The sequence below is a fragment of the Malaclemys terrapin genome, chromosome 8 (assembly GCF_027887155.1).
Source record: "Malaclemys terrapin pileata isolate rMalTer1 chromosome 8, rMalTer1.hap1, whole genome shotgun sequence".
NCBI classification, from domain to species: Eukaryota; Metazoa; Chordata; order Testudines; family Emydidae; genus Malaclemys; species Malaclemys terrapin.
In genome coordinates this window covers 109,621,084-109,648,726 of record NC_071512.1, presented here as the reverse complement: position 1 = coordinate 109,648,726, position 27,643 = coordinate 109,621,084, and the positions used below count along the sequence as shown (strand labels likewise).

At 43.2% G+C, this 27,643-nt stretch overlaps 1 protein-coding gene across 5 annotated transcripts in view; it reads left to right on the top strand.

Moving 5' to 3' along the window:
- PTPRF (protein tyrosine phosphatase receptor type F) overlaps positions 1-27,643 on the top strand; it is a 570,835-nt gene that overhangs the window by 299,668 nt on the left and 243,524 nt on the right. For all 5 annotated transcript variants that reach the window (XM_054037699.1, XM_054037700.1, XM_054037697.1 and 2 more), the window contains 2 exons: positions 5,405-5,550; positions 7,424-7,565. In XM_054037699.1, coding sequence (XP_053893674.1) covers positions 5,405-5,550; positions 7,424-7,565 — 288 coding nt within the window. The remainder of the gene's footprint in view (positions 1-5,404; positions 5,551-7,423; positions 7,566-27,643) is intronic.

Sequence of the window (27,643 nt, the reverse complement as noted above, 5' to 3'; positions counted from 1 at the left end):
CCATGATTTCAACCTGCAGCGGCCCGGACCTCCGAGCAGGCCCCCGCAGCTGCCTAGCTGCTGTGAGCGGTGTGGGGACCCCTGCAGCTGAGTTCCCCATTTTGTCATTGATATTTTTAGCAAAAGTCAGGGACAGGTTACGGGCTTCCGTGAATTTTTCTTTATTGTCCATGACCTGTCCCCGACTTTTGCTAAAAATATCTGTGACAAAATCTTAGCCTTAATCGTCACTGACATAAGTTTCAAGAGTTGTTGACATACCCCTAATCCCTGGATGTGGCCAGAAGGCCAGGACACAAGATCTGAGTCTTGGTTGTTTGTAGTGTGACATGCCCCGGGGTACAACCTGGACTGTGGAATTGCTCTGCCCCCTTAACTCGCTAGCTCAGGGTGTCTCTCTCACTGTAACTCTCTTGTTTACATCTCTCCTGCTAGTGAATGGCCCAGATGGTCGCTTAACACCTGGCTGGATGTTGGTCACTCCTTTGTTGACACTGAAAAGCTAGTCTGTGGGCGTTTCCTAGACTCACAACATGGTTCAGTATCAAACAGAGCAAAATTTCTTAACTTCATATACAGTGATGATGCACACGTTTTGACAGGATAATGATACTCAACAAATTATAACTTTTCAAATGACACCTCACAAGGCATACTTTGTACAAAGCATGTCCTACCCATAAGCAAGTGGTGAATATGGGGGTACAGGTGTTATTTGGAGGTATAGTGGTCACACATATCCCTATCCCTATATGTGGTCAGGTGGCCAGGACATGAAATCTGAGTCTTTGTTGTTTGTATAATCTTAACTCAGAATTTCCTGGCTTCCAAACTTCAGGGTTTTTTTCTTCTTCTTTGGGACACTCAGAATTAATTAATTACGTTTTTTATTGTCTCAAAATGTGTTGTGTGGAATTTGTTTTATATACAGATATACCTTTGTAACCAATACACTCTCTGTGCATTTAGGTGGTTGCCAGAAAGTGGTGTTGCTTAATGAAATGTGTAGGGAATCAGAGAGTCATTCCAATGGTGTAAATGCAAGCCGAACAAGGCTATGAATTTTCCAGGTTTTATTCCTGTGCAAGTCCAATTTCCCCTTGTTCCTTTTTTAAAAATTTTATTTTGTGTGTTTAAAAAAATCAATAAGTTCTCAGCATGCACAGTCTGGGGAACGGGTATATAATGCGATATATGTTTGAACTGTGTTCTTCAAGGACAGAAGTTTTGGATTCTGTTGTATTTGTCCTTTAATAAATGTACACTCGTTTACTAGCATCACAAAGTAAATAACAACATCAAAAGAACAAATCAACTGCAGAAATTCAATACAAGACAAATCCGCTCAACACCCTGCATTTCTAACCAGTCACTCACACCACAATCAACACGAGCAGTAAATCAGTATTTCACTGGGGGAGATGGTAGAGGGGAATAAATACAAATATATCTGAATATAAATTAAGTAGAAGTAGATGTGATTACAGATAAGTAAACATGTGGAATCAATGTAAGTCAGGCAACCACAACTAATAATTACTTGTCTTTAGTGTCAGGACTCTGCGTCTCTGCTGCAGACACGACAAGGAGCCATAAAATTTCAGTGTCTTAGGTGTCTACACTAGAAGCGCTACAGTGGCGCACAGACACAGCATCTGGTGAAGACGCTCTGTGCCAACGGGAGAGAGCTCTCCTGTTGGCATAATAAAACCACCGCCTCTTCCGCCAACATAGCGTTATCCGCATTGGCCAGCCGGTCAGTGTAACTTATATCACTTGTGGGTGCGCCACAAAAGTTATACTGACATTACCTGTAGTGTAGACAAGCCTTTAGAAATCATTTTCTGGAAGCCTAACCCTGTCTCATTTCTGCTCATTTCTATGGTTGGGTCAGGTTTGTCTTGCTTTTTTCAGTTCACGTGCTTTTTGGGGAAAGGACTGTGTATACCTGTAGGCCCTGTTCCTCTTTGTGACTTTTGGATGCTGCTGCAGAACAAACGAACAATAATAATGGTGGGCCACACTTGCTCCTTAGTCAGTAAGCCCTCATCTCCTGTGAGGTATGTTTTTGATCCATGAATATGTAACAGCTTGTTTCCTGTATGGTTGGGCCAATCAGCTCTCTGCCACTGGGTTGAATAGCACAAGTTTCCAGTTCATAGAATCATAGAATAGAATCATAGAATATCAGGGTTGGAAGGGACCTCAGGAGGTATCTAGTCCCACCCCCGGCTCAAAGCAGGACCAATCCCCAACTAAATCATCCCAACCAGGGCTTCGTCAAGCTGGGCCTTAAAAACCTCCAATGATGGAGATTCCACCACCTCCCTAGGGAACCCGTTCCAGTGCTTCACCACCCTCCTAGTGAAATAGTGTTTCCTAATATCCAACCTAGACCTCCCCCACTGCAACTTGAGACCATTGTTCCTTGTTCTGTCATCTGCTACCACTGAGAACAGCCGAGCTCCATCCTCTTTGGAACCCCCCTTCAGGTAGTTGAAGGCTGCTATCAAATCCCCCCTCACTCTTCTCTTCTGCAGACTAAATAACCCCAGTTCCCTCAGCCTCTCCTCAGAAGTCATGTGCCCCAGCTCCCTAATCATTTTTGTTGCCCTCTGCTGGACTCTCTCCAATTTGTCCACATCCCTTCTGTATTGGGGGGACCAAAACTGGACACAATATTCCTCACCAGTGTCGAATAGAGGGGAATAATCACTTCTCTCGATCTGCTGGCCATGCTCCTACTAATGCAGCCCAATACGCCGTTGGCCTTCTTGGCAGCAAGGGCACCCTGCTGACTCATATCCAGCTTCTCATCCACTGTAATCCACCAGGTCCATACACCATCTGGTGTATGTTGCCAGACTTGAAAGGCTCCCCCACTGCACTAGGCTCTGTTGTTTGCTGTCATCTACGAACTTCGTAGTTCACATTTCAACAGCCTCTAGTTACCACTGTTGTGTACAGTGTCGTTGTAATGATATCCGTCCCAGGCTATGAGAGAGAAAAGGTGGGTGAGGTAATATCTTTTATTGGACCAACTTCTTTTGGTGAGAGAGACAGGTTTTGAGCTTACACAGAGCTCTTCTTCAGGTCTGGGAAACTTAATTGGAGTGTCACATCTAAATACAAGGCGGAACAGCCTGCTGTGGAGTTTCCATTTCAGACAGCAAAATTCAATATCTTCCATTGTTATATGCAGTGGTGTTGTAGCCGTGTTGGTCCCAGGCGATTAGAGAGACAAGGTGGGTGAGGTAATATCTTTTATTGGACCAACTTCTGTTGGTGAGAGAGACATCTCTCACCAACAGAAATTGGTCCAATAAAAGATATTACCTCACCCACCTTGTGTCTCTAGTTACAGTGGTTGGGCATCTCTCTCCCTTTGGCATTGATGGTTCCACTGACTGCGTGGCGAGATGAGTCACCTCTCCTCTGACGCTTGTTTTACTCCATTTGATTCCCCAGGCCTCTGCAGATCCCTTTTACAGATTCTTTACGAGATTGCTGATTCAGGTACCTGGGTAATCCAGGTGTCTGGTGAGGAGATGACTGCATGTTTCTGAATCAGGCTAGAATATGGCCTCGTCTCATGCTCGCAAAGGCTTTGCCATCGTCCTTGCTAATGGCATTGGCCTATTGGAAAATATTGTATATCCTTTCCTTCTAGATCCAGGGCAGTTCCCCCGCCCATGGTAATCAGGTATTGCCTGAGTGCACAGTAGTTACTGACAAGCAAGTTGTGTTGATCCCAAGCAAATAAAGGGGAGTAGCACATTGTGTTGCATATAGAATGTGGGTGGCATTGCCCTTGGCCTGCTGCTGCTTCTCTAGGCCCTTGGCGGGGGGAGGCAGAGAACAGGCTTTGGTCCTCTGTGACTTTGTCTAGACTAGCATTAGAAGTTGTGTAGTTAGATGGTGCTTGCTGGTTTGAGCTGACTCGCACTCTGCTCAAGCCAGGGCAGGTTGTTTCCACGTGCTAACTGGTTGAGCTTAAGTCTAGGGAGAGACTAGGATTTAACGTGACCAGTTAGCACATGGTAAAGTAGGTGGGGATAGGGTCTCAGTTTTCAACCCAGCCAATGAAAAAATTCTCTTCAGATGTTCTGGCACTGGGGGGGGGGGGAATGGGTTTGTGTATTAAAATTTGACTAATTCTTAACAATAAGTATATGGAGCCAGTGCAGTACTCAGGTTAGACGTGCTGCGACTCTTTCAGCCAGCCCTTCACAAATTATTTGGCAGGTCGCTCAACGGAAGACTTCTCCTACAACGCCAGAAGGGCCCCCCGGATTTTTATGTTGTTTGTTAGCAGGGAAGGAGAAGGCAGGGAGATGGTTTTTCCCTTCTTTTTGCACAGCTACTGAGCTTCACAGGAGGAAGGTTCCCTCCTCTTCCTCATCCCCCCAGAGCTGCTCCTGAGCTCTGCAGGAGAGTGGTTCCCTCCCTAACCACCTGTGATTTTTTTAACTCAAGTGGTGATAGGAATTATCATGGGCTGGTTTTAACTGTGTGTGTCTGTGAGTTGGTGAGTGGGAGAGAGGTTTTATTGTTTTATAGAAATGACAGTATGTGTGCCTCACACTCCTAACCAGGCAAAGCATATAACGCTTGCCAAAATACCTACCTGACCAAGAGCTGAAGTATTCTGTGGGACTGAATCTGTCTAAGAAAAATATGAACACTATGTTCAAATCAAATCACTAATTATATCGAGCTGGAGCAGAGTCATATACGCTCGGAAAACAAGGCCATATTTCACGAAAGGTCTATTGATCACTAAATTTCTACGTTTGTGGAGTCGCTCAGGCCTGAATGTCCCTTTGGTTTCTCTGCTCACTCCCAGTTTTAGTTAATAGTCTTTTACCGGTCACATGCCAGGCTGGACAGATGTAGGGATCCTTGGATCTTTAGGTCAATCGGAACCTATGTTTGAATTAAAGACTCAATTGTGCATTGATTTTGACTAGATTCTGAAAGTTCTCAGGTGCAGCATGCGCTCAGTAAACCTCAACGTCTTAGCTGTTCTGTAATTTCCAGTGACATGATCACATTATTCACCTGTAAAATTTTATATTTACAAAATGAACAGGTTTTAAATTAGAGCAGAAAAACCTGTCCCAGTGTCATCTGCCTGAGTCAGTGTGAGTGGGAGTCTGCATTGCCTTTATTTTCATGCAACCAGATGAACTATTTTATTTAAGAAAAAAATGTTTCTGAGCTGAAACCGTGCTTATGCTGCAGTCTACACTGAATTGGTATGAGTAAAGTCATTAAAATTGGGTTTTAAAGTAGTGACACTGGTGATCCTATAACTTGGGATAACATGATACACAGTTTCTTTACTGATGTATCCCTTGGTTATCTGAGGTGGCTCACCGCTGATGGTTTGGTTTTCTTCCAGGCAAGCCAAGCTTTATGAAAGCTCCCGAAGATCAGATTGGGATTTCTGGAGGAGTGGCCTCGTTTGTGTGCCAGGCAACAGGAGAGCCCAAGCCTCGCATCACATGGATGAAGAAGGGGAAGAAGGTCAGCTCCCAGCGTTTTGAGGTAACTACAGAGATCTGGAACCAAATCTATTCCTTGCAGAACTTAGCTTCACAGTAACCAGTGTCAGAGCCTGAGTTTCTGTCAGTTGCTATAGGAGAAGAGGCTGAGAACTGCTGCAAGGGAAATTTTCCCTTCCTTCAGTGAGCCCTGCCTTAGGTCAGACATTGCCATGGGGAGCCAGAATTTGACTAAACATACTGAATGCCTGTTCTGGTCTAGCCTCAGTCACCCCAGAACCAGTAGCAGCCACTAACTAAGATGTCAGAGCTAGGTCATAACAACCAGAAGATTTATGTAGGATTTTTGTGTGTTCAAGTGGGGGAGGGGAGCAGGCATGGAAGCCTGCTTAGCCTTTCAGCACCAAGCAGACCGAAATGGGGTGCCCAAGCTCTAGCGGGAAGCTTTCCGGAAAGCACTGCTGCCATTTCTGGGTCTGATTTAGATGCAGAATAGGAATAGGGAGGAGAGGCCAAAGGGAGAATCTGAGTTTTCTTTAGAGTAACGGGGATGGGGCAAACAGGGCTTCCCACCCTACATTGTGTTAAGATTTTTAATGGGAAAAGCAATTTGAGTTCCTCTCCCCACCTCTCCTCCTATCTTCCCTTTGGGTCATGCCCTTTTTCCCCCTCCACTCTTGGGAATCTAACCCTTCCTCTGTGTTTCCATCTCTTTGATGGTTTTGCTTTTCTTATTGGAGCGGCCTCCTCTGATCCATCTGCCACTTCCTGGCACCTGAAATGGGTTTCTTGTGTCCGTTTTCTACCTTGGGCACAGGAGACTTCTCACCAGTGGCGTTTCTCACCCTACTTATCTTTCACCTTCTGCCTGTTTCTCTTGTTTCCTGCCACTTCTTTCATCTCCAGTGGTTTCTGCTGACCACTCCTGTCAGTTTTTTCTTCTTTATCCTTTGGATGTGTAGCATTAAGAGTTTTTCACGGGACACAGCACTGCATGCAGGAGAGGGGGTCGCACAGTGTCTGGGCTTGAAGCAGGTCGTCCTAGTGCTCAGCATTGCTGAGTCACTTCATATGTGACCTGAGTGATAACCTGATGAGGTGAGGTCTGTGCCCCTAAGGCGTAGCCCTGCCTCCTTTATTACCACAAACATAGTTCAGTTTTCCATGTGTCCGTCGTTTTGCTCCTTTCAGTAATTGAAACAGGATGAGTCTAAAGTTAACTGTGGCCTGAGGCTTTGCAACCTGCCATTAAAGAGTAGTTTATAACGGTCCTGTAGCATAGCAAGTTCCCCTCTTCTCTGCCATGTAGAAGAGTTGGAGTAATACTTCTCCCACCTTTGCATGATGGAAAGATGAGTGACTGTTGATTATACTAGGAAAGGAACTGTAATTATGTCACTGTTGATTGTGCCACTGTTGTGAAGGGCCCGATCCTAGACGGTACCAAGCATCCTCAGCTCCTATTGAAGTTAGTGATTGCTGAAGTGGCTCAGCATATTGTCCCGCACTTACCGATATTTCTCTTCTAATCCACAGGCTCTTAGAGCACTGTTCTTTTATATTTTATCAGGGTTAAAGTTGGCAATAAAATCCATCAGTGTGATTAGTAAAATCACCAGTGTAAATATGGTCCAGGTGTTTGAAGTCAGAGGATCCACATCTGTATTAGCGGGTTGATATTTTTTCAAGTTTTAATTGTTTCATAAAGAACAGCATTGGATCTCCTTTTGTTCCGGGACTCCTCAAAGGGCAAGTATATTCCTAATCCTGAAGTTTCTTGCTTCACTGGATAAGGAACGTCTCTTTTGTCAGGTGGTATATTTGTATTTATGGATTCTATTCCTGAATTCATTCTCACTTTCAGTCTCCATTTCAGTAGGAAGCCAATAAAAAACTCTTTTCTTTTCCTTGTCCAGGTTATTGAGTTTGATGATGGGTCAGGATCAGTTCTCCGGATTCAACCCCTGCGTGTTCATCGAGATGAAGCAATCTATGAGTGCACCGCAACCAACAGTGTTGGGGAGATAAACACCAGTGCCAAATTAACAGTGTTAGAAGGTAGGTGAGAATCTCTCATGTTGGCATAGTGGCTGATGGTATGTTTTCTGGCTTTGATATCTACAGGTTTTCTTAGTGACTCCAGATAATACCGAGGTATTCTGGATTAGTTCTGGAAGGCCGTAGGCCTCAAGTATTAGTGGCCATCGTTTCCTTCAATGACAGAACTCTTTGTCTGTTAATGTTTATGAGCAGGAAGGAGCTGTAGATTGTGAGCTTCGCTTTGAAGTGCATCTGTGCCATGCCCACTACCAGCTTTGGGATCTAGCCAGACACACACTTTTATGGTCTTTCTCGTCTGTCCTACAGTGCCCCTCTCCACGGTATCTAAGAACCTGCACTTTGAAATGTGAAAAACTTAATCTATATTTCTACCCCATCTGGACTAAATTGCCAGTTTGTTGTGTATGGGTTTGCAAGTCGCTCTTCAGCTTTTGCAGCTGGTGTGGAATTTAGCTGTTTTTACTTTTTGTTGTAGTAATAACTTTCAATTCTGTTTCCTCTCTTTACGGAGGACTGGAGTGGCTACATAAAGCAGTACGCTTGATATAAAGATCTTGATACTTGCCTGCAGTATAATATGACTTTTATTTTAGTTCTTGTGCCGGTCCTGCTTTTAAATGGTTTTTGTCTGTATTTCGTATAAAGGGACAGTGTCTTTAGATACCATTGTTTTTTTCCATGTAATTGTTTTATAGATTGTAATAATTATTGTCCACTTTTGTCTAAGATAAAGTTACTTATTTTACTATACATGGATATGATAGTATTTGTTTATATAGTGACTCTATAAATTGCCCTGCGGTGCTCAAAGGCAGGACTTCCTCCAAGTGGAATTTTTATTTGCATTCGATATCTCTGATAAAAGAGGAAGGGCTGTTTTCCAACAGAAGATGAAGCAGAATACTTGGTATGGATAAACTATTGGATAATCCTACAGTGAAGAGGGCTTAACTGTACTATGAGAACTAAACCACAACATTTGGCTGAAGTTCCTGGTTTTGTTTGTTGGTGCCAGACTTAGCAAAGAGGAAGGACGCTCCAGTGGATAGGGCACTAGCCAGAGGCTTGGGAAACTGTTCAGTTCTTTGCTCCACTGCATACTTCCCATGAAGTAACTCGGGCCTCCATTCCCCATCTGCCTACCTCCGCTCTAGAGGAAGCACCAAGCCCATGGTGGGCGTTACCACAGTGTAAAAAAGTAAATGTGTGCTGTTGGCTGCAATTAAGCAGGGAATTTCATCCCCAAAGGCAAATATTGATGGAAGTTCTGAGGGAGTGGAAATGGAGTTTAAAATGGAACGTCTCTTTCAACCCGGTATGTGCTGGTTTGTTGGGTGCATGCACACCCAGGGGGACCAGGGAATCTCCCACTCACATTCCCTGGGGCTGAGGGAGAAGATGAGCTCCGTTCGTTCAAATATGGTACACAGCTAATTAGACGTGGACACAGTGATTTACACTTTTTTCTCCTTTGAGGATTTTTACAGATAAGTTCTTATTATTTTAGCCAAATCTTTGCCCTTCTATTCTCAATGCCCCTGTTTGTTGTGCCCATTTCCACATTGCACCTGATGGCTGCTATGCATGAGCATGGGGGTTTGTGATGCTTCTCCTGCGTTGTGGCTATACCTGAAACCACGTCTCTCTTTGCTCAGGTACTGTCAGCGTGTGTACGAGGCCTGGCTAGCTGATCCTGCAGGGCGCACTCCAGCACTCACATCTCAGGGAATATTTTTTGGCCCAGGCTCCCCTTTCTCTTGCTTTTCTTCCTCAACAAGAATTCCACCAAGCTGTTTGGAAACGGAACATGATTTGTGTGAGGCAAATGAGAAAATTAAATGGGAGGGTGAAATGCTCAGGCAACTTAGTGGGGTTTGGCTTTTCTCACTGATAGCAAGGTTAACATAATTTTTGTAATTGCTGTCAGGTGGAAATTGAAATAGTGCAGACCTGCTGTCTTTCAAGAGCTTGCTTGACTAGTGCAGAGATCCCAGGTGCATGGCAGAGCTCTGCTGATCACAGACATTCTCAGGGGTACATGCTGCTAAAGACACAGCACGTATTGATTTTACATTACAACCTTTTGAATTCTTATCCACAATTTGATCTTTAGAACACAGACCTTAGCATTGAAGCCAGAAGTTCACAAACACTCAGGGGTTAGCTGACTTCTCTGTTGTCCTCATTGCAGACTAATCTGGAGCTTTATTTGATTTAGCTTTCTGCTGGGTTTTGTGCATCAGTGGCACATTGTCTTTTCTGATTGCTAACTTACTCTATTCAGACACAAGCTGGAGTCTCATCTCTTTCTGTAGGAGCCAGGAGCTCAAACATGTGAATGTTCTGGAACAGTTTGATTCCCTGCTACATCCTTAATCTGCTACTTCCATCTCCCTATTTTTTTCTGTCTAACTTCAAATCCAGTTTGTGAGCAGAGCTGCATATACTTAGCGTAATTGAAAATTATTTCTCCTGTTGATAGCGGGTGAGGGAGACATGCGAACACCTCCTCTTCTCTTTTTCTCCTGGGCAGCTGATAAGCTGAATTATGTATGAGTCATATTGAACATTTCTGTCTTTTTCAATTATGACCTGAAGCAGCATACAAGTACACTCTTGCATGCCTAGCAGCAGGGTGAAAGCAAAGCAAACAGGGGAGGGTTAGAATCAATAAATTGACACACATTCCCAAGGAAACCTTCAGGGATAGTTAGTGGGTACTCCATGTAACAAATTAATAAATATATTATCCAGTTGTAGTGTGCAGGATTACGTCTAGCATTATAGAGCTTTTTAAGTAGGGCGATTATATGAAATGTAAATCGAAGGATGAGCAATGTGGCAAGAATTTGGCAATATTTCCTATCCTGAACAACCTGATTACAGGAGTCTCCACTTAGTGCTCTTTAACAAAATGCCTTGCATCTTCAGCTTCGTCGCTATATTAAGAAAGGCAGAGGTAATTATGTTCTCCACTGGTCTCTCGTAATCTGCATTCTGTCAGTATTAATTTGCAAATTCCAATTGGCAGGCATAGGGAAAAAGTAGCGCAGGATCTTTCACCAAGGTTTACCGTCGCCTGGCCAGTGTAGTGAGCTCGCTCAGCTGTGAAGTACTGTGCTTTCTCCCAAGAGTTTGGAACATAGGCGTCGTTACACTGCAGTTTGTAGCCTGAATAAACAGTGGTGAGAAATGATCTGAACCTCGATGAACCTTGATGCTCTGTGAACAGACTTTTCAGCCCTCTGCTGCCCAGAGCATGTTGTGTCATATCAAGGCAACATTGAAGAAATACATTTAGAGCTTAATTCTCCTTGTTTTAAGTTTAATGAATGCTAAAATATTATCTCTAACTTCCATTTCCAGCATTCGTTTACAGAAATCCCTCAGGCCTTGTATCCTAAACTTATTATCTGCTACGTAACTGAGCTTGTTTTGAGCCCCAGTGCATTCATCTTTGGTGTGCTGCCAAACTCTGCCATAAAGTAGCTCCTCTTGAGGAGAAGCAAAATAGCAACAGAGGGACTACGTACACAGTAGGCTTTAGTTTCAATTAATCCACTAGGTTAGTTTCACTTGATGGACTTTCCCTGCCAGAAGTCAGGGAAGTTCTGGTGCATTTTAATGGAGCCCCAGAACCTTGTAAAACTCCAGAGTACATTGTATCGGGGTGGGAAGCACCTCCTTCTGATTGTGGTTCACTGATTACTGAACCATGTCATGAGCTTAATTTCTCTCACCAGCTGCTGGCTCCTTCCCAGTTCCTGGAGTTACCCAGTTTGAAACACTGCAGATGATAAACATTTGACAGTTGCAAATGATTTCTGCAGAGAGCTGGATCTCCAAAGGCCTGAAACAATATGTCCTGTTGTAAACACTCATCTAACAGCGTTTTCAGCATTGCAATGGTAAACAAAAGTTAGCTGTGTTTAAGCCTTGTCTATGCTTGGTTAGTTACAAAAGGATCAGTTGGAACATCCCCTTTGGGCTAATGTTTGTCTCATTTTCCTTTACATCTTCTTGCCAAGAAAAAATGTGTCAATAACAGTTATAAAATTAGATGGATTATGGAGGAGAGTTTGGTTTGGTTTAGATGCAGTATGTCTGTACGCAAAGTTGAATGCTGCAACCCCAAATGTACACTGTAGCTCATCTTACGAGGGATGAAATGTTCCCTTTCTGTAGAAGAAGGTGAGATTAGAAATGTCTTGTCCATCCTCCTGGCCAATACACGACTGTTCTCTCCTGTATTTGCTCAAGGAGTCTAGTTTTATATGGCCTAAGAAATAAGTCTTCTATACTCTCCCTTGGGAGACTGTGCCACAAATTCAAATCCCACTGTTCTTTTTCACTGAAGTTAGACTAACTGTCTAGAAGAGACTGATGTGATATTGGGTTAAATGCCCTCTGTAAACATTGCATTCCGGAGTGCTGTAGTACAGAGAGTCTCTGCATGCTGTGCTGCACTGGGAAACTTCCTAAGATCACTGTGACATGGATAGGAACAGAGCTGCCTAGAAGGATTTTTTGCCTTAGCTGGTGGTGTACCATGTTTTTAACAAAAGTTAAAATTAAGCCAATTATTTGTGGATGAGCGATGTGTGGTGCTCTACCCTGCCCTGCTGGAGAGACGCGTTCACTGTTCAGTCTCAAGCCCCCGGAGGCAAGATGCACGTTCTACTCATAAGGAAAGAATGCCTTGCACTGCTCAACAGCAGGTGCCCGTATATTGCTCTGACAGGCAGACTTAGCAGCCATGTTGACTACCTCAGAGTCTTGTTCGTTTCTCAGCTGCTAAGGTGGTGACTGCAAAATGAGATCTTGGGGATGGGGGGGAAATAGGAGGTTTCTTGAGGTTCTGACTCCCCGAGAATCATAGGGGTAGAGATGAGCATCAAGGACTTAACTTTAACTAGGGCCAAGAGCATTCACAATCACTGTTTAACTCCCCTTGTATTGCCTGGGTAATAACAGTTGTTACATCATTGTATCCTGTGTGCTGCTAATACCTAGACACGCCAGGGTATCCTAAATGGCTGTAGTGTAAAGAGAGTGGCTTTCCTGGCTGCAAACGAGACAACTGAGAAGTAATTTTGTCAGCCAAAGACCATAAGAACGGGCATACTGGGTCAGATCAATGGTCCATCTAGCCCAGAATCCTGTCTGCTGACAGCAGCCAATGCCAGGCACTTAGGAGGAAATGAACAGAGCAGGGCAATTATTGAGTGATCCATTCCCTGTCATCCACTCCCAGCTTCTGGCAGTTAGAGGCTAGGGACACCCAGAGTATGGGGCTGCATCCCTGAGCATCCTGGCTTATAGCCATTGATGGACCTGTCCTCCAGGAACTTGTATAATTCTTTTTAAAGTTGCTGCCTAGTAATTTATTGGGTTTGCATGTTATATGAAGGGATGCAACACTTCCATATTTGCTTTCTCCACAGCATTCACATTTTATAGACCTCTGTCATCTTCTCTCGTTAGCTGTCTCTTTTCTAAGCTGAGCAGTTCCAGGCGTTTTAATCTCTCCTCATATAGAAGCTGTTCCATAGCTCTGATGATTTTTGTTGCCCTTCTCTGTACTTTTTTTCAATTCTAATATTTTTTTTGAGATGAGGTGACCAGAACTACAGTATTCAAGGTGTGGCGGTACTGTGGATTTATATAGTATTATATTTTCTCTGTACCTAATGGTTCGTAACATTCTGGGTTTTTTGACTGCACATTGAGCAGATGTTTTTGGAAAACTATCCACGATGACTTCAAGATCTCTTTCTTGAGTGGTAACAGTTGATTTTGACCCCATCAGTTTGTATGTATAATCAGGATTATGTTTTCCGATGTGCATTACTTTGCATTTATCAACATTGAATTTCATCTGCCATTTTGTTGCCCAGTCACCCTGTTTATTGAAATATCAGTAATTCTTCGCAGTCAGCTTTGGACTTAACTTTCCTGAGCAATTTTGTATCATCTGCATATTTTGCCACCTCACTGTTTACCGCTTTTTCCAGCTCATTTATGAATATGTTGAACAGCGCTGGTCCCAGAGCAGATCCTACCTTTCTCCATTGTGAAAACTGACCATTTATTCCTATCCTTTGTTTCCTATCTTATAACCAGTTACTGATCCTTGAGTGGACCTTCCTCTGATCCCATGGCTCCTTATTTAGCTTAAGAACTTTTAGTAAGGGACCTTGTCAGGCTTTCTGAATGTCCACGTACACTATATCCCTGGATCACCCTGTCCACATGTTTGCTGGCACCCTCAAAGCATTCTAATAGATTGGTGAGGCATGATTTCCCTCTACAAAAGACATGTCGACTCTTCACCAACAAATCATGTTCATCTGTGTCCGATAATTCTGTTCTTTACTGTGGTTTCAACCAATTTGCCTAGTAGTGAAGTTAGGCTTACCGGTGATCCTCACCTCTGGAGCCTTTGTAAAAAAAAATCAGTGTTACATTAGCTATCCTCCAGTCATCTGGTTCAGAAGTTGATTTAAGCAATGGGTTACATACCACAGTTCTTCAATTTTGTATTTGTGTTCCTTCAGAACTCTTGGGTGAATACCATCTGGTACTGTTGATTTATTACTGGTTAGTTCATCAATTTGTTCTAAAACCTCTTCTGTTGACAATGCAATCTGGGACAGTTTCTCAGATTTGTCACCTAAAAAGAATGGCACAGGTGTGGTAATCTTCCTCACATCCTCTGCAGTGACGACCGATGCAAAGAATTTATTTAGCCTCACTACAGTGGCCTTGTCTTCCTTGAGTGCTCCTTTAGCACCTCGATCGTTCGGTGTCCCCACTGATTCTTTGGCAGGCTTCCTGCTTCTAATGTACTTAAATTTATTTTTTGCTGTTAGTTTAGTTTAGAAAGCTTAGTGTTGTCAATCTCTTCTCCAAACAGGAGAATCAGCAGATCTGTAGAACTTATTAGACCCAAATACCATTATTTCCATCTCTCATCTCTGTTTAAATGTTTAACTAATGGTACATGACCATATAATGTATCCACAATGACCAACTCCATCAGAAGACTGGCATGCACTGACATTGTCAGTCAGGTTTATTCCACTAAGTTTATGAAGCAAGAAATACATCCTTTGAAAAGTTTTGAATGGAATCTCACATAACCAATACAGAGTGGAACCCTTGGAAATTGTACCCTGATGTGAAAACCTCCCAAATCAGATCTCCTGAGATTGGGTCAGGAGTGGTTCAGAGAGTTGTCATAGCCTGCCTGGCATTCTTGTGGCTTCAATGGTCTTGAAACACTTGAAAACAGTACCTGATGCAGGAAAAGTGTAAGGTCTGGATAGAATTCTGCCAGGTAGAAGTGAGAAAATTATAAATGGCAAACAGAAGAGACAGCAAAATATATACTTCCTTGCTACCCGATTCTTGCAATAAGAACTTTTACCTAGAATGGGGATACATACTACAATCAAGCATATACCAAATAGTTTTCAAAATCCAAAGTACTAAAAATGTGGTTCCATTCTGAAAAGTACCTATAAAAATTCACCATCTTAATCGATTTGTTCTTTTTGTGTATTTAGAGGTATTATAAACCCTGACTTTAGTGACAAATCATTTCTAGCTATTTTTTAAACTCTCATTATCCTGCTATGCCAACACAGATAATAGAGTGTGGCGTGGATTACGTATATTCCTATTTCAACAGAATTGTTGACTGTGTTCCACAAATGACATCTAGGAATATGTGGATGAGATCTGAATCATACAAGGGATCCTTTTTATTGTGACACTGTGTTCTCGTCTATATAAATGTCCAATTTTTTTTTAAACTTCCTAAAGTCTTGGTGTCAATATCATCATTTGGTAGAGAATTCTAGAGCCTAATTCTACATTGTTTGTAGGCAGAAAGTGTATTCTTTTATTTATTTTTATTATATTTAAATATTCTGCCTTTGTTTCATTATATGTCATCTTGTTCTGGTGGTCTAGGAAATACAAATGAGAGTGGTAATTGTATCTTTGGTATACCGTTTATTTGCTATACGTTTATCAGGTATCTTCTCTAAAGTAATTAGTTCCTATCTTTTCTCTCTCGCCTCCTATGGACATTTTTTGGTATTTTGTACCATTCTTTTGTCATACCAGAACCTCCTTTATTTATTCAAAATACTTTTTGAGACTAGGTAACCAAATCTGAACACATTATTTCAGATAAGGGCATACCATTGATTTATATAATAGCAATATAAAATTTCCAGTATTCTTTTTCCTATTCCTTTTGCATGCTAGCATTGCTCCCCCCCCCCCTTTTTTTTTTTTTTTTTTTGACAACTGCTGCACTTTGAGCAGAGGTCTTAATTGAACAAGTACAGAGAAGGGCTACTAGGATGATCCGAGGAATGGAAAACCTGTCTTATGAAAGGAGACTCAAAGAGCTCGGCTTGTTTAGCCTAACCAAAAGAAGGCTATGGGGAGATGATATTGCTCTCTATAAATATATCAGAGGGGTAATGAGAGTAAGAGGAATTATTTAAGCTCAGTACCAATGTGTACGCAAGAACAAATGGATATAAACTGGCCATCAGGAAGTTTAGACTTGAAATTAGACGAAGGTTTCTAACCATCAGAGGAGTGAAGTTCTGGAACAGCCTCCCAAGGGGGAGTAGTGGGGGAAAAGACATATCTGGCTTCAAAACTTAGCTTGATAAGTTTATGGAGGGCATGGTATGATGGGATAGCCTAATTTTGGCAATTAATTGATCTTTGATTATTAGCGGTAAATCTGCCCAATGGCTTGTGATGGGATGTTTGATGGGGTGGGATCTGAGTTACTACAGAGAATTCTTTCCTGGGTGCTGGCTGGTGAGTCTTGCCCACATGCTCAGGGTTTAGCTGATTGCCCTATTTGGGGTCAGGAAGGAATTTTCCTCCAGGGCAGATAGGCAGAGGCCCTGGGGGTTTTTCGCCTTCCTCCGCAGCATGGGGCAGGGGTCGCTTGCTGGAGGATTCTCTGCACCTTGAAGTCTTTAAACCCCGATTTGAGGACTTCAGTAGCTCAGACATAGGTCAGGGGTTTGTTACAGGAGTGGGTGGGTGGGATTCTGTGGCCTGCGTTATGGAGGAGGTCGGACTAGACAATCATAACGGTCCCTTCTGACCTTAAAGTCGATGAGTCTATGAACTAGCTACAGGGATGCCTGCGTTATTGCCAGGAGCTGGGAATGGGCGACAGGGGGTGGATCACTTGATGATTCCCTGTTCTGTTCATTCCCTCTGGGGCACCTGACATTGGCCACTGTCGGCAGACAGGAGACTGGGCTAGATGGACCTTTGCTCTGACCCAGTCTGGCCGTTCTTATGTTCTTATTAACTTTAGTGGTTACAGTGAATTTAGAACTCAGTAAATTGTATCTATAGCTCAAATTATTCCTCCGAGCATACACTGCCTTGCACTTGTCTATGTGGAATTTCATCTGCCATTGTGTTGCCCATTCACTGAGCTTTGTTAGCCCCCCTGAATCCTTCACAGTCATCTTTACTGTTCACACTAGGCTAACTAATTCTGTGTCCTCTGCAAACATTGCCTCATCACTACTCATCCCTTTTTCCAGGTCATTAATAAAACTACTAAACTGTGCCGGGCCTCATGTAGAAACTTGTGGCACCTCCTGATATTTTTTGCCATGATGAAAATTGTTCATTTAGTCCTTTATTTTATTTTCTGTCTCTTAGCCAGTTTCTGATTCATGGCAGTACCTTGCTTTGTCAAGAACAAATCGTGTCAAACCAACCTGATAGCTTTCTTTGACAGGGTAACAAGCTTTGTGGCTACGGCGGAAGTGATAGACATGATATATTTGGACTTTAGTAAAGCTTTTGATATTGTCTCACATGACCTTCTCATAAACAAAGTAGGGAAATGCAACCTGGATGGACCTACTATAAGGTGGGTGCATAACTGGTTGGAAAAACATTCCCAGAGAGTATTATCAGTGGTTCACAGTCATGCTGGAAGGGCATAATGAGTGGGGTCCCACAGGGATCAGTTCTGGGTCTGGTTCTGTTCAATATCTTCATCAATGCTTTAGATAATGGCGGAGAGTACACTTATAAAGTTTGCAGATGATACCAAACTGGGTGGCGTTGAAAGTGCTTTGGAGAATAGGACTATAATTCAAAACGATCTGGACAAACTGGAGAAATGGTCTGAAGTAAATAGGATGAAATTCAATAAGGACAAATGCAAAGTACTCCACTTAGGAAGGAACAATCAGTTGCACACATTCAAAATGGGAAATGACTGTCTAGGAAGGAGCACTGCGGAAAGGGACCTGGGGGTCATAGTGGACCACAAGCTAAATCTGAGTCAACAAACCTCATTCTGGGATGTATTAGCAGGAGTGTTGTAAGCAAGACACGAGAAGTAATTCTTCTGCTCTACTCCGTGCTGATTAGGCTTCAACCGGAGTATTGTGTTCAGTGCTGGGCACCACATTTCAGGAAAGATGTGAACAAAATGGAGAAAGTCCAGCGAAGAGCAACAAAAATGATTAAAGGTCTAGGAAAGATTGAAAAAATTGGGTTTGTTTCAGCTGGAAAAGAGAAGACTGAGAGGAGACATAACAGTTTTCAAGTACATAAAAGGTTCTTACAAGGAAGAAGAAGAATTGTTCTTCTTAACCCCTGAGGATAAGACAAGAAGCAATGGCCTTAAATTGCAGCAAGGGAGGTTTAGGGTGGACATTAGGAAAAATCTTCCTAACTGTCAGGGTGGTTAAGCACTGGAATAAATTGCCTAGAGAGGTTGTGGAATCTCCATCATTGGAGATTTTTAAGAGCAGGTTAGCTAAACATCTGTCAGGGATGGTCTAGATCAGGTGTGGGCAAACTTTTTGGCCCAAAGGCCACATCTGCGAATAGAAATTGTATGGTGGGCCATGAATGTTCACGAAATTGGGGTTGGGGTGCGGGAGGAGGTGAGGGCTCTGGTTGGGGGTGCAGGCTTTGGGATGAGGCTGGAGATGAGGAGTTTGGGGTATAGGAGGGTGCTCTGGGCTGGGACCAATGCATCAGGATTGGAGGGCATTGGGGTTTGGAGGGCAGGATGGGGATCAGGACTGGGGCAAGAGTCCAGGAAGGGGTGCAGGTTCTGGCTGCGGTGTAGGCTCTGGGGTGGGGCTGGGGATGAGAGGTTTGGGGTAATGGAGGGTGGTCCAGGGATCGAGGGGTTTGGAGAGTGGGAGGGGGATCAGGGCTGGGGCAGGGGGTTGCAGTGCGGGGGGGGGGGGGCATGTTCAGGGGTGCAGGCTCCAAGCAGTACTTACCTCAAGCGGCTCCCAGAAGCAGCAGCGTGTCCCTTCTCCAGCTCCTACACGGAGGCGCAGCCAGGCAGCTCTGCACACTGTCCCATCCACAGGCACCACCCCTGCAGCTCCCATTGGAGTGCCAGAGGGGGCCATTGGAGCGTGTAGAAGCCAGAGCGGGGCCATGCCGCGGCTTCCAGGAGCTGCATGGAGTGGCCCCCAACCCTGTGCCCCGCCTGGAGCACCAGAGCAGGGACGAGCTGTGTGGTGTGGCCCCCGACCCAGCACCCTGGCTGGAGTGCTAGAGTGGGGCCAAGCCGCGTGGTGCAGCGCCGGAGCGGGAGCTCACCGGCCGGCTTAAAGCGGCTCGGCCAGCTGGCCATAGTTTGCCCACCCCTGGTCTAGATAATACTCATGCCATGAGTGCAAGGGACTGGATTAAATGACCTCTCGAGGTCCTTTCCAGTCCTATGATTCTCATCCCATGAATAGTCTTTTATGAGGGTTTTTGACAAAGTCCAAATAAATTATGTTGACCAGTTCTCCTTTAGCTGCTATTTTATGGAAATATTCAAAGCATTCTAATAGGTTAGTGAGGCTTGATTTTCCTTGGCAGAAGCCATACTGGTTAGACCCTATCACATCATGACATCCTGTTGAAGAAGTAGGACTGGTTAGTCCCTAGCTATCTGAGGGAAGTTGAGAGACAAGGTGGGGGAGGGGATGTCTTTTATTGGACCGACTTCTGTTGGTGAGAGAGACGAGCTTTTGAGCCACACAGAGCTGAAGAAGAGCTAACTGGGGCTCAAACGCTTGTCTCTCACCAATAGAAGTTGGTCCAGTAAAAGCTATCACCTCCCCCACCTTGTCTCTCTAATAGCCTGGGACCGACACAGCTACAACTGTACTGCATACAACAATGAGGGAAGTTGAGTTACACACACATTGGGGGCATAGTGGAAGACCATGGGATTGCATGGGTATCACTGTGGCCTGGTTTGGTCTGAGATCATTTTGCTGGTGATAATATGTGAGGCAAAATCCAGCTTGACTCCCAGATCACAGATTGAGTTTGGAGGGCTGGTAACTATTCAAAATATTTTATTTGTGAACTGTGTGCACATTTGATCTGGAAGCCATTCAAAGAAAATAGACCTGGAACCCCATAATTCTGTTTTACAGTTGCTTTCTAAGCATAAGATGCACTTGAATGGAGATTGAGTTAATTCTATTAGAAAAGAGACACAGATCTAATTAATTTGTAACTTTGGAAGACTTGAGTAGTTGCATCCATAAACACTACTCATATGAAAAGAAGACAAACATCCCATACATTTCAGCTCTACTAGTGTCCCTCAGAAGTTAAAGAATAACAGTTCCTTACTTACCATATATTTCAAGCTCAAAAGGCCTTTCTTACTGCTGGATCTACTTCAAGATAGCTCATTCTGAGAGCTTACATGGAGAAGCATAGCAACCTATTACTGACAGCTGTGCTCTTTAGTGCAACCCTGCTTGATATCTTCTGCTGACTGATAAAACTGGAAAAATCTCCTGAAAATGTCATAGGGAGCAAGCCAGCATTAAAGTAGTTGTGGCATGTATGTTGTCATTTACTAGTTTATTACAAGGTAACTTGTGTGTACACACGCTCTGTCTCTCATATATAGATAGAAATGGAAACAGCACCACAGTGATCTTCAGTAAGTTGTTCCATGGGAAACAATCCGCAGAGAGAACAAAGCATTATATAGTACCCATCCAGTTGCAGAGATTTCAGTGCAAACACCTACAAAACATCATTAAACCTTATGCTTATGAGAAGCTTCTTACATAACCCTCTCTGGTTAGAGATCCACCTTTTCTTCTCTACTTTCCCACTAAAAATCACAGCCCCAAATAAACCATCCTCAAGATGGGAACCTGTATCCTAATGAGACACCCAGCAAACTGTAAGTTTGAAACAACACTGTGTGTTAATGAACTCAGATAGCTGAAGCAACCACAGCGCTTCAAAAACCAGACCTCCATGCTGGGAGAAGTATGATAAAGGAATTTCTCATTCATATCTCACCTACAATACGTGCAGAAGAGGAAATTTCATTTATACTTTTCCCATTCCTTCCCCTCTTCAAGAAGACGTATAATCAGACCATTATTATCGATTGACCACCTCTTGATCCCAGCCTGAGGCATTGACAGTACAAAATGAAGTTGGCTTGCAACAAAGACCTGCCAATAGTGATTATTTTAACAGTTGGTTTCAATCCATTGAGCTCAGACACAAGGCTCAGCTCCTACTTTTTCTTGTGTCTTTTTTGTCTTTTTTTTTTTAATACTGTTTGGAGTAGGGGAGAGTCTATGGTTAAGGCACCTGTTGAAATATAGTACCAGTTACTGATCAGGAAAAACCATTCAGCCCAGTCTCCCAGGAAGTTGGTGAGAGATTACAGATAAATAGCATTGCCTCAAGAAGTCGTCATGTTGTTGTTAATTCATTAATTGTACTCAGTTTTTGCACCTAGCACAATTGGTGCACTGAGGGTTCAAATATTTGCCCTCGGTAGGCTCTTTCAGAAGCTCACCTGAATATTAATCTCTCATTAATCTTACGGTATTCAGACAGCTTCTTCCCCATAGCAGTTGCAAACTGTTGATTGTCTTCTGTGAAATTTCCAGGTCTAATAATACAGCAGTCATTCTTATTGGTACCTCTCACCTGCTCAGTTTCCTTCTGCTTAGAGCTCCAGAGCTGTTTAAAAAATCCTTTCTCCCAAAGAAAACCAGCGAGTGTGAAGGATGATAAAAGCTCTCTTTTCAAGATTGTCTCTCCAGGATGGATGATGCCAGGGGGAAAAACTGCACTGTGTTCATCTGGCATGCTAATCCTTTGCTCTGTTGCGTCAGTCCTTTTATTGCAGGGGTCCGGCCCAAATGAAATCTCTCCAAATTCTAGATCTGAGAGTTCAATGGAGACATGCAAATGCTGATTTAGAGTTGTAACTTCATGCAGTTATATCCCAAAACTTACAAAATGATCTTTTCTTGCCTGGTGGGGATGACTGGAAGCGTTTAAACTGTGGAGTATTTCCTCCAACTTAGAAATCAAAGCCTTGCTTTTTTCTTCACAAATCCACAATTTGTATATCACCGTTACCAGCCAAGCAAGGTTAAAATTAATCTTTCTATGTCTCTGATTTTAATAGGTTTCAGAGTAGCAGCCGTGTTAGTCTATGCTCTAATAAATTTGTTAGTCTCTAAGGTGCCACAAGTACTCCTGTTCTGATTTTAATAGTACCTTTGTCATCCTCACTGGCCACCTTGGAGAGGAAAGAAGGGTAGTGAAAGTATTGATTATAAGTTGAGGAAAATATTGTTGGCTAGTGATGTTAAATAGTGTTGTGGGGAAAGGTATATGTCTGGAGGATGCATGGCCCAGGATCAGAGAATATTCAATATAGAGAACAAGAGCAAAGGAGAAAAAGGCTGAGTCTGTGGAAGAGTGAGGGAGATATCCTCCCACTTTGTGATTCACAACTTCTCACGGCCTGGACATGCACAGCACAGCAGCTTGTGACTACACCATCTCAAACAGAAAACACTCCAGGCAATGCCAAGAGATTGCTCTCTGTTCCAGGAGTGCGGAAAGAGGGTGGCACAATCTGTCAGTAGCTAATGCATGGTAACCATCCAGAATCTCTGGAGCATGCCACATACGTGGAGAAGATTTCATGTTGGCCTCAACCAGATGTTTCTTCATTTTAGAAGTGAGAAGATAAGGGAGATGCTTTCTTGATTCACACACCCATCTTCAAAGATACATTGGTCTCTTTTTTTCCCAATGGGCAAGGCAGACTAGCACCAGGTAGAGTCTTGCTGTGAACATTTTCAAGTGAATGTCTTCACTGGCATTACAGGGGCAGTTAGAGTCACAAATGAGCTTGTTGTCAACACTCATCGGATGCTAATGAGGGAAAAATCCCTCTCAAGCTGGCTGTGTGGATACAGACTATGGGGATCCACAGTGCCTTTGCCACTTCCTGCATCCTGTCCTTCGCAGGAAAGCTATTGGGTACCCCGGTCTTCGGATACTGACTGTATCCAAGAAAGTAGCACACTAGAGGGCCTAGTGACTCGATTGGTTCAAATTTATCTGCAGGAGCAATGATATCTCATGAAAAATTCTCTGCTGACAGGTTAACGAGAGTCCACCTGATTAGTAAGGAACGTAATTGTTACATTGCAGCTTCCCTCCTTCATGTGCTTGTTGTTAAAAACTTTGTAACTGATCAGAGGACTAATGCCAAGGCTCAGGTGGAGTAAAACTGAACTTTTGCCTTCAGAGTGTGTCTTTCACAAAGAAGAGAGAGGAGAAGGATGCAGAAGGATTCTTGTCTTTACTAATCAGACACTAAAAGTGATGGAAGTGTAAAAAGAGAGAGAGAGAGAGCGCTGTTGCCTCAGGCATGAATTTTACAAACGTTAGTTTGTTGTTCAGTTTGGCTCATTGATCCTATCGCAATTGATGATTCATTAAGTTGTGACTACAGTAGCAATTACAATGTGCAGATGAATCTGAACTGCACAACTGGGTGATCCCAACGTGTTAATTATTTAAAAAATACTCTGTAGCTGGCCATCCAGTACATTCCAAGTACCATTTGATATTATCGAGTCATTTGCTGTGGATGGCAGAGACATGGCCTTTTTATTCCTGTGATACTACTTGGTCTCTTTTTTTCCACATTTCAAACAGTGGGATTTGGTTGCCAGTGCAGCCTTTATCCTTTCAGGAAGGAAAATCATAGGGCTTGTAACTCCTTTCCTATGCTACCTGAATTTTCATCTGTAGCTTATCTTCTCTGCGTCTTTGCCTGTAGGGAGAGAGAGGCTTCTTTCCGTCACTGAGTCATGTAAAGTGTGATAGGTTCATAGAGGTGACCTTCTGGACTCTTGGGTATTAAGATTTAAATGATTGTCATAGCTTTAGGTAATAACATAATGATAACGACTCACATTATGCAGCACCTTTTGTCTCCAAGAATTCCAGAACACTTTACAAACTGTCAAAGCAGCCGCCTTGGAGTTGAAAAGAGGCAACTGGTTCACTTAAGAATGGCCATACTGGGTCAGACCAATGGTCCATCTAGCCCAGTCTCCTGTCTGCTGACAGTAGCCAATGCCAGGTGCCCCAGAGGGAATGAACAGAACAGGGAATCAGCAAGTGATCCATCCCTTGTTGCCCATTCCCAGCTTCTGGCAAACAGAGGGTAGGGACATCATCCCTGCCCATCCTGGCTAATAGACATTGATGGACTTATCCTCTGTGAATTTATCTAGTGCTTTTTGAACCCTGTTATAGTCTTGGCCTTCACAGCATCCCCTGGCAAGGAGTTCCAGACGTTCACTGTGCGAAGAAGAAGTACTTCCTTTTGTTTGTTTTAAACCTGCTGCCTGTTAATTTCACCTAAAAAGAATGGCTCAGGTTTGGGAATCTCCCTCATGTCCTCAGCCACGAATTAATTTAGTTTCTCTGCAATGGCCTTATTGTCCTTGAGTGCTGCTTTAGCATCTCGATCGTCCAGTGGCCCCATTGGTTGTTTAACAGGCTTCCTGCTTCTGATGTATTTAATTTTTTTGCTGTTACTTTTTGAGTCTTTGGCTAGATGTTCTTCAGATTCTTTTTTGGCCTTCCTAATTATATTTTTACACTTGACTTGCCAGAGTTTTTTGCTCCTTTCTATTTTCCTAAATAGGTTTTAGCTTCCACTTTTTAGAGGATGCCTTTTTGCCTCTCACTGCTTCTTTTACTTTGTTGTTTAGCTCAGAGGCACTTTTCTGGTTCTCTTACTATGTTTTTTAATTTGGGGTATACATTTATGTTGAGGCTCTATTATTGTGTCTTTAAAAGGTTTCCAAGCAGCTTGCAGGGATTTCACTTTTGGCTCTGTACCATTTAATTTCTGTTTAACTAACTTCCTCCCTTTTATGTAGCACCCCTTTCTGAAATTAAATGCTATTGTGATGGGCTGCTGTGGTGTCTTCTCTCCCCGCGGATGTTAAATTTTATTATGTTATGGTCACTGTTACCAACTGGTCAGGAACGCTGCCAGATTTTCTGTCGCCCTAGGCAGCGGAAGGTCCCGTCCCGAAATGCTGCCCCCCACAGAGGCGGCGGAAGGTCCCACCGCCGAAATACCGCCGCGGTCGCCGCCCCCAAAATTGTAGCGCCCTAGGCAACCGCCTAGGTCGTCTAATGGCTAGCGCCGGCCCTGCAACTGGTTCATATATTCACCTCTTGGACCAGATCCTGTGCTCCACTTAGGACTAAATCAAGACTTGCCTCTTCCCTGGTGGGTTCCAGGACTAGCTGCTCCATGAAGCAGTCATTAATGGTGTCAAGAAACTTTATCTCTGCATCCCATCCTGAGGTGACAGGTACCCAGTCAATATGGGGATAGTTGAAATCCCCCGTTATTATTGAGTTTTTTATTTTAATAGCCTCTCTAATCTCCCTGATGATTTCACAGTCGCTATTACCATCCTGATCAGATGGGGGTCGGTAAGATATCCCTACTGCTATATTTTTATTATTCAAGCATGGAATTACTATCCATAAAGTTTCTATGGTACAGTTTAGTACATTTAAGATTCTTACAGAAAGCAGCAACACTACTCCATAGTTTGATAGTTAAACAGTGCATACCCCACCCTTTCTTACTTCAGCTCTCTTTGGGCTAGTCTTCACTAGAAAACTGCACTGAGTTGGAATTCCACCCTGAAGAGTTGCATCTGCTAACACCAGGCTAAGCACGACTTTTACATAGACAGGGACAAGTCAAGTCCAGTAATGTGCCAGCTAGTCATGGGTAAATGCTGGTCATACGACTACTAAATCGTGGTCTGTATTGCGTTAGTTAACGCAACTCTTGGTGATCATGTTAGAAATGATACTAATAGGATGAAGGGAGGCTCTTTGAAGTACACGTCGTCTCTGTAACATCTCGCACCATTGAGGCATCCGCTATCAGGTTGTGAAGTTGGTCTGCAGCCTTCGGCTCCTTTGTGATCTCATCTTCCCTCCTCTGGCTCCAGGCAACAACTACTCTCTGCTCTGCACTGCGGCTCCTGGCTGCTCCCTGCAGCCCTTCTCTGACTGGCTGTGTCCCACACAGCCTCTCGAGGCTGCTTGGAAGCCTCACTTCCACTGCTCCTGTATGGGATGGGGTGTAGTAGGATCCTGAGGCCTCAAAGGACCTGGTACACCCCGCCACAGATGCCTAAAAATTATCAAGACCAAAGTAAAAACAAGGATTTTGTAATAAATTACTTTGGGATTGTAGTTAATTATGTTATTTGATGTCTGTTGGGTAATAATGGGCATACCATTTGCGGATGGATTGCAGTAATTTCTGGCTGGATGCTGCTCATTAGAACTCTTTTGGCATAATAAACAATGCTGATAATCAGTGCCACTGAATGGCTTCATTTTTGCCGATGTTGGCAGATCAACCTGCAGCTCTCCTTTCATTTATAGTAATCTGTAATATTAAAAAAATCCAGTGTCCTGTTCTGAGCAGTAACTGATCACACAGTATTGTCAGTCGAGGGCCACTATTTAGCTTTGTGGGGTTTGCGTGTTTGACATCTCTGTGTTAAAGAATAGTTAAAAAACCATTGATTTTTAACATTCTCTCAAATAGATTATCTGTAGAATTGTCCCAGCCTTGTCATGTTTGGTACCGTTGTGTTTGTGAAAGAAAGGGCTTTTGAATGATCCCCAACTTGACCCATTTCCAATGACATTTTATTAACAACATTTCCTTGAACTGCAGGACCTGGAGTTGAGAGCTGGGGGGATAGGGAGCTCCTGACCCCTCTGCCAAGGCCAGAGGGTGACACCACTGCATTTATGATTCTGTAGATTTTTATTAATCAGTCATTAACTTGCCCCTTGAAATTACACATGCTGCCAGACTATAAGTAACATCCATGTTGGTGCAAGAAGGAACTGGAGCTGAGTCAGTATTTCATAGTGAAAGTTGATTCTTTTGCCCGTCTCGAATTAATATTTTTACATGTGTCCTCCTTGTTATGTGCAGAGTCGTATATTCAATGACTATTAAAAATATTAAAAAGATGGGGCACTAAAAAGAAAAGCACTAAGTGTTAAACAGATCTGTCTGGAACATAAGTTCAGTCACAAAACTTGACAGCTCATCTTCTCCACTTTCCTAACAACTGTGTCACTAATACTCACTGAAGCACAGAATCAAAATGCCTTCTCTTATCACTTAACCTTTTATTTTATGGTATATAATTTAAAAAAAATGCAAGCAGCAATGTACATTAGATCTATGCTGCTATTCTAAGACTGACAAGTGGTGTTTTTCGGTAGCTGAAAAATGAATTGCAAAATCTGAACAACATATAGTGAGTGATTCATTATCTTATGCCAGTTGTTTATCCAGACATGAAGCACCAGGTTTCATGGAAACTGGACCTCAGTGCCAAATAAAATAAAGTTGTCCTCTTGTCACGTTAACTGCTGGTCTTAGAGTCTAAGACTTAGAGCTATTGGGGAAAAGGTGGTAGTCCGGCCTAGCCAAATATCCGTGTGCCTGATCCACCATCAGAAGCCACCCCAAGCTCCATAGCTGTGCTAGTAAGAACGTTTCCATAGTGCTACCTGCCAATATGAGGCTTTCGGCTTTTTAAAGGTTATTTTGACATTTATTGTAGTAAACTTTTTTTTTTTATCTGAAAGTTGTAGGTGATAGATGT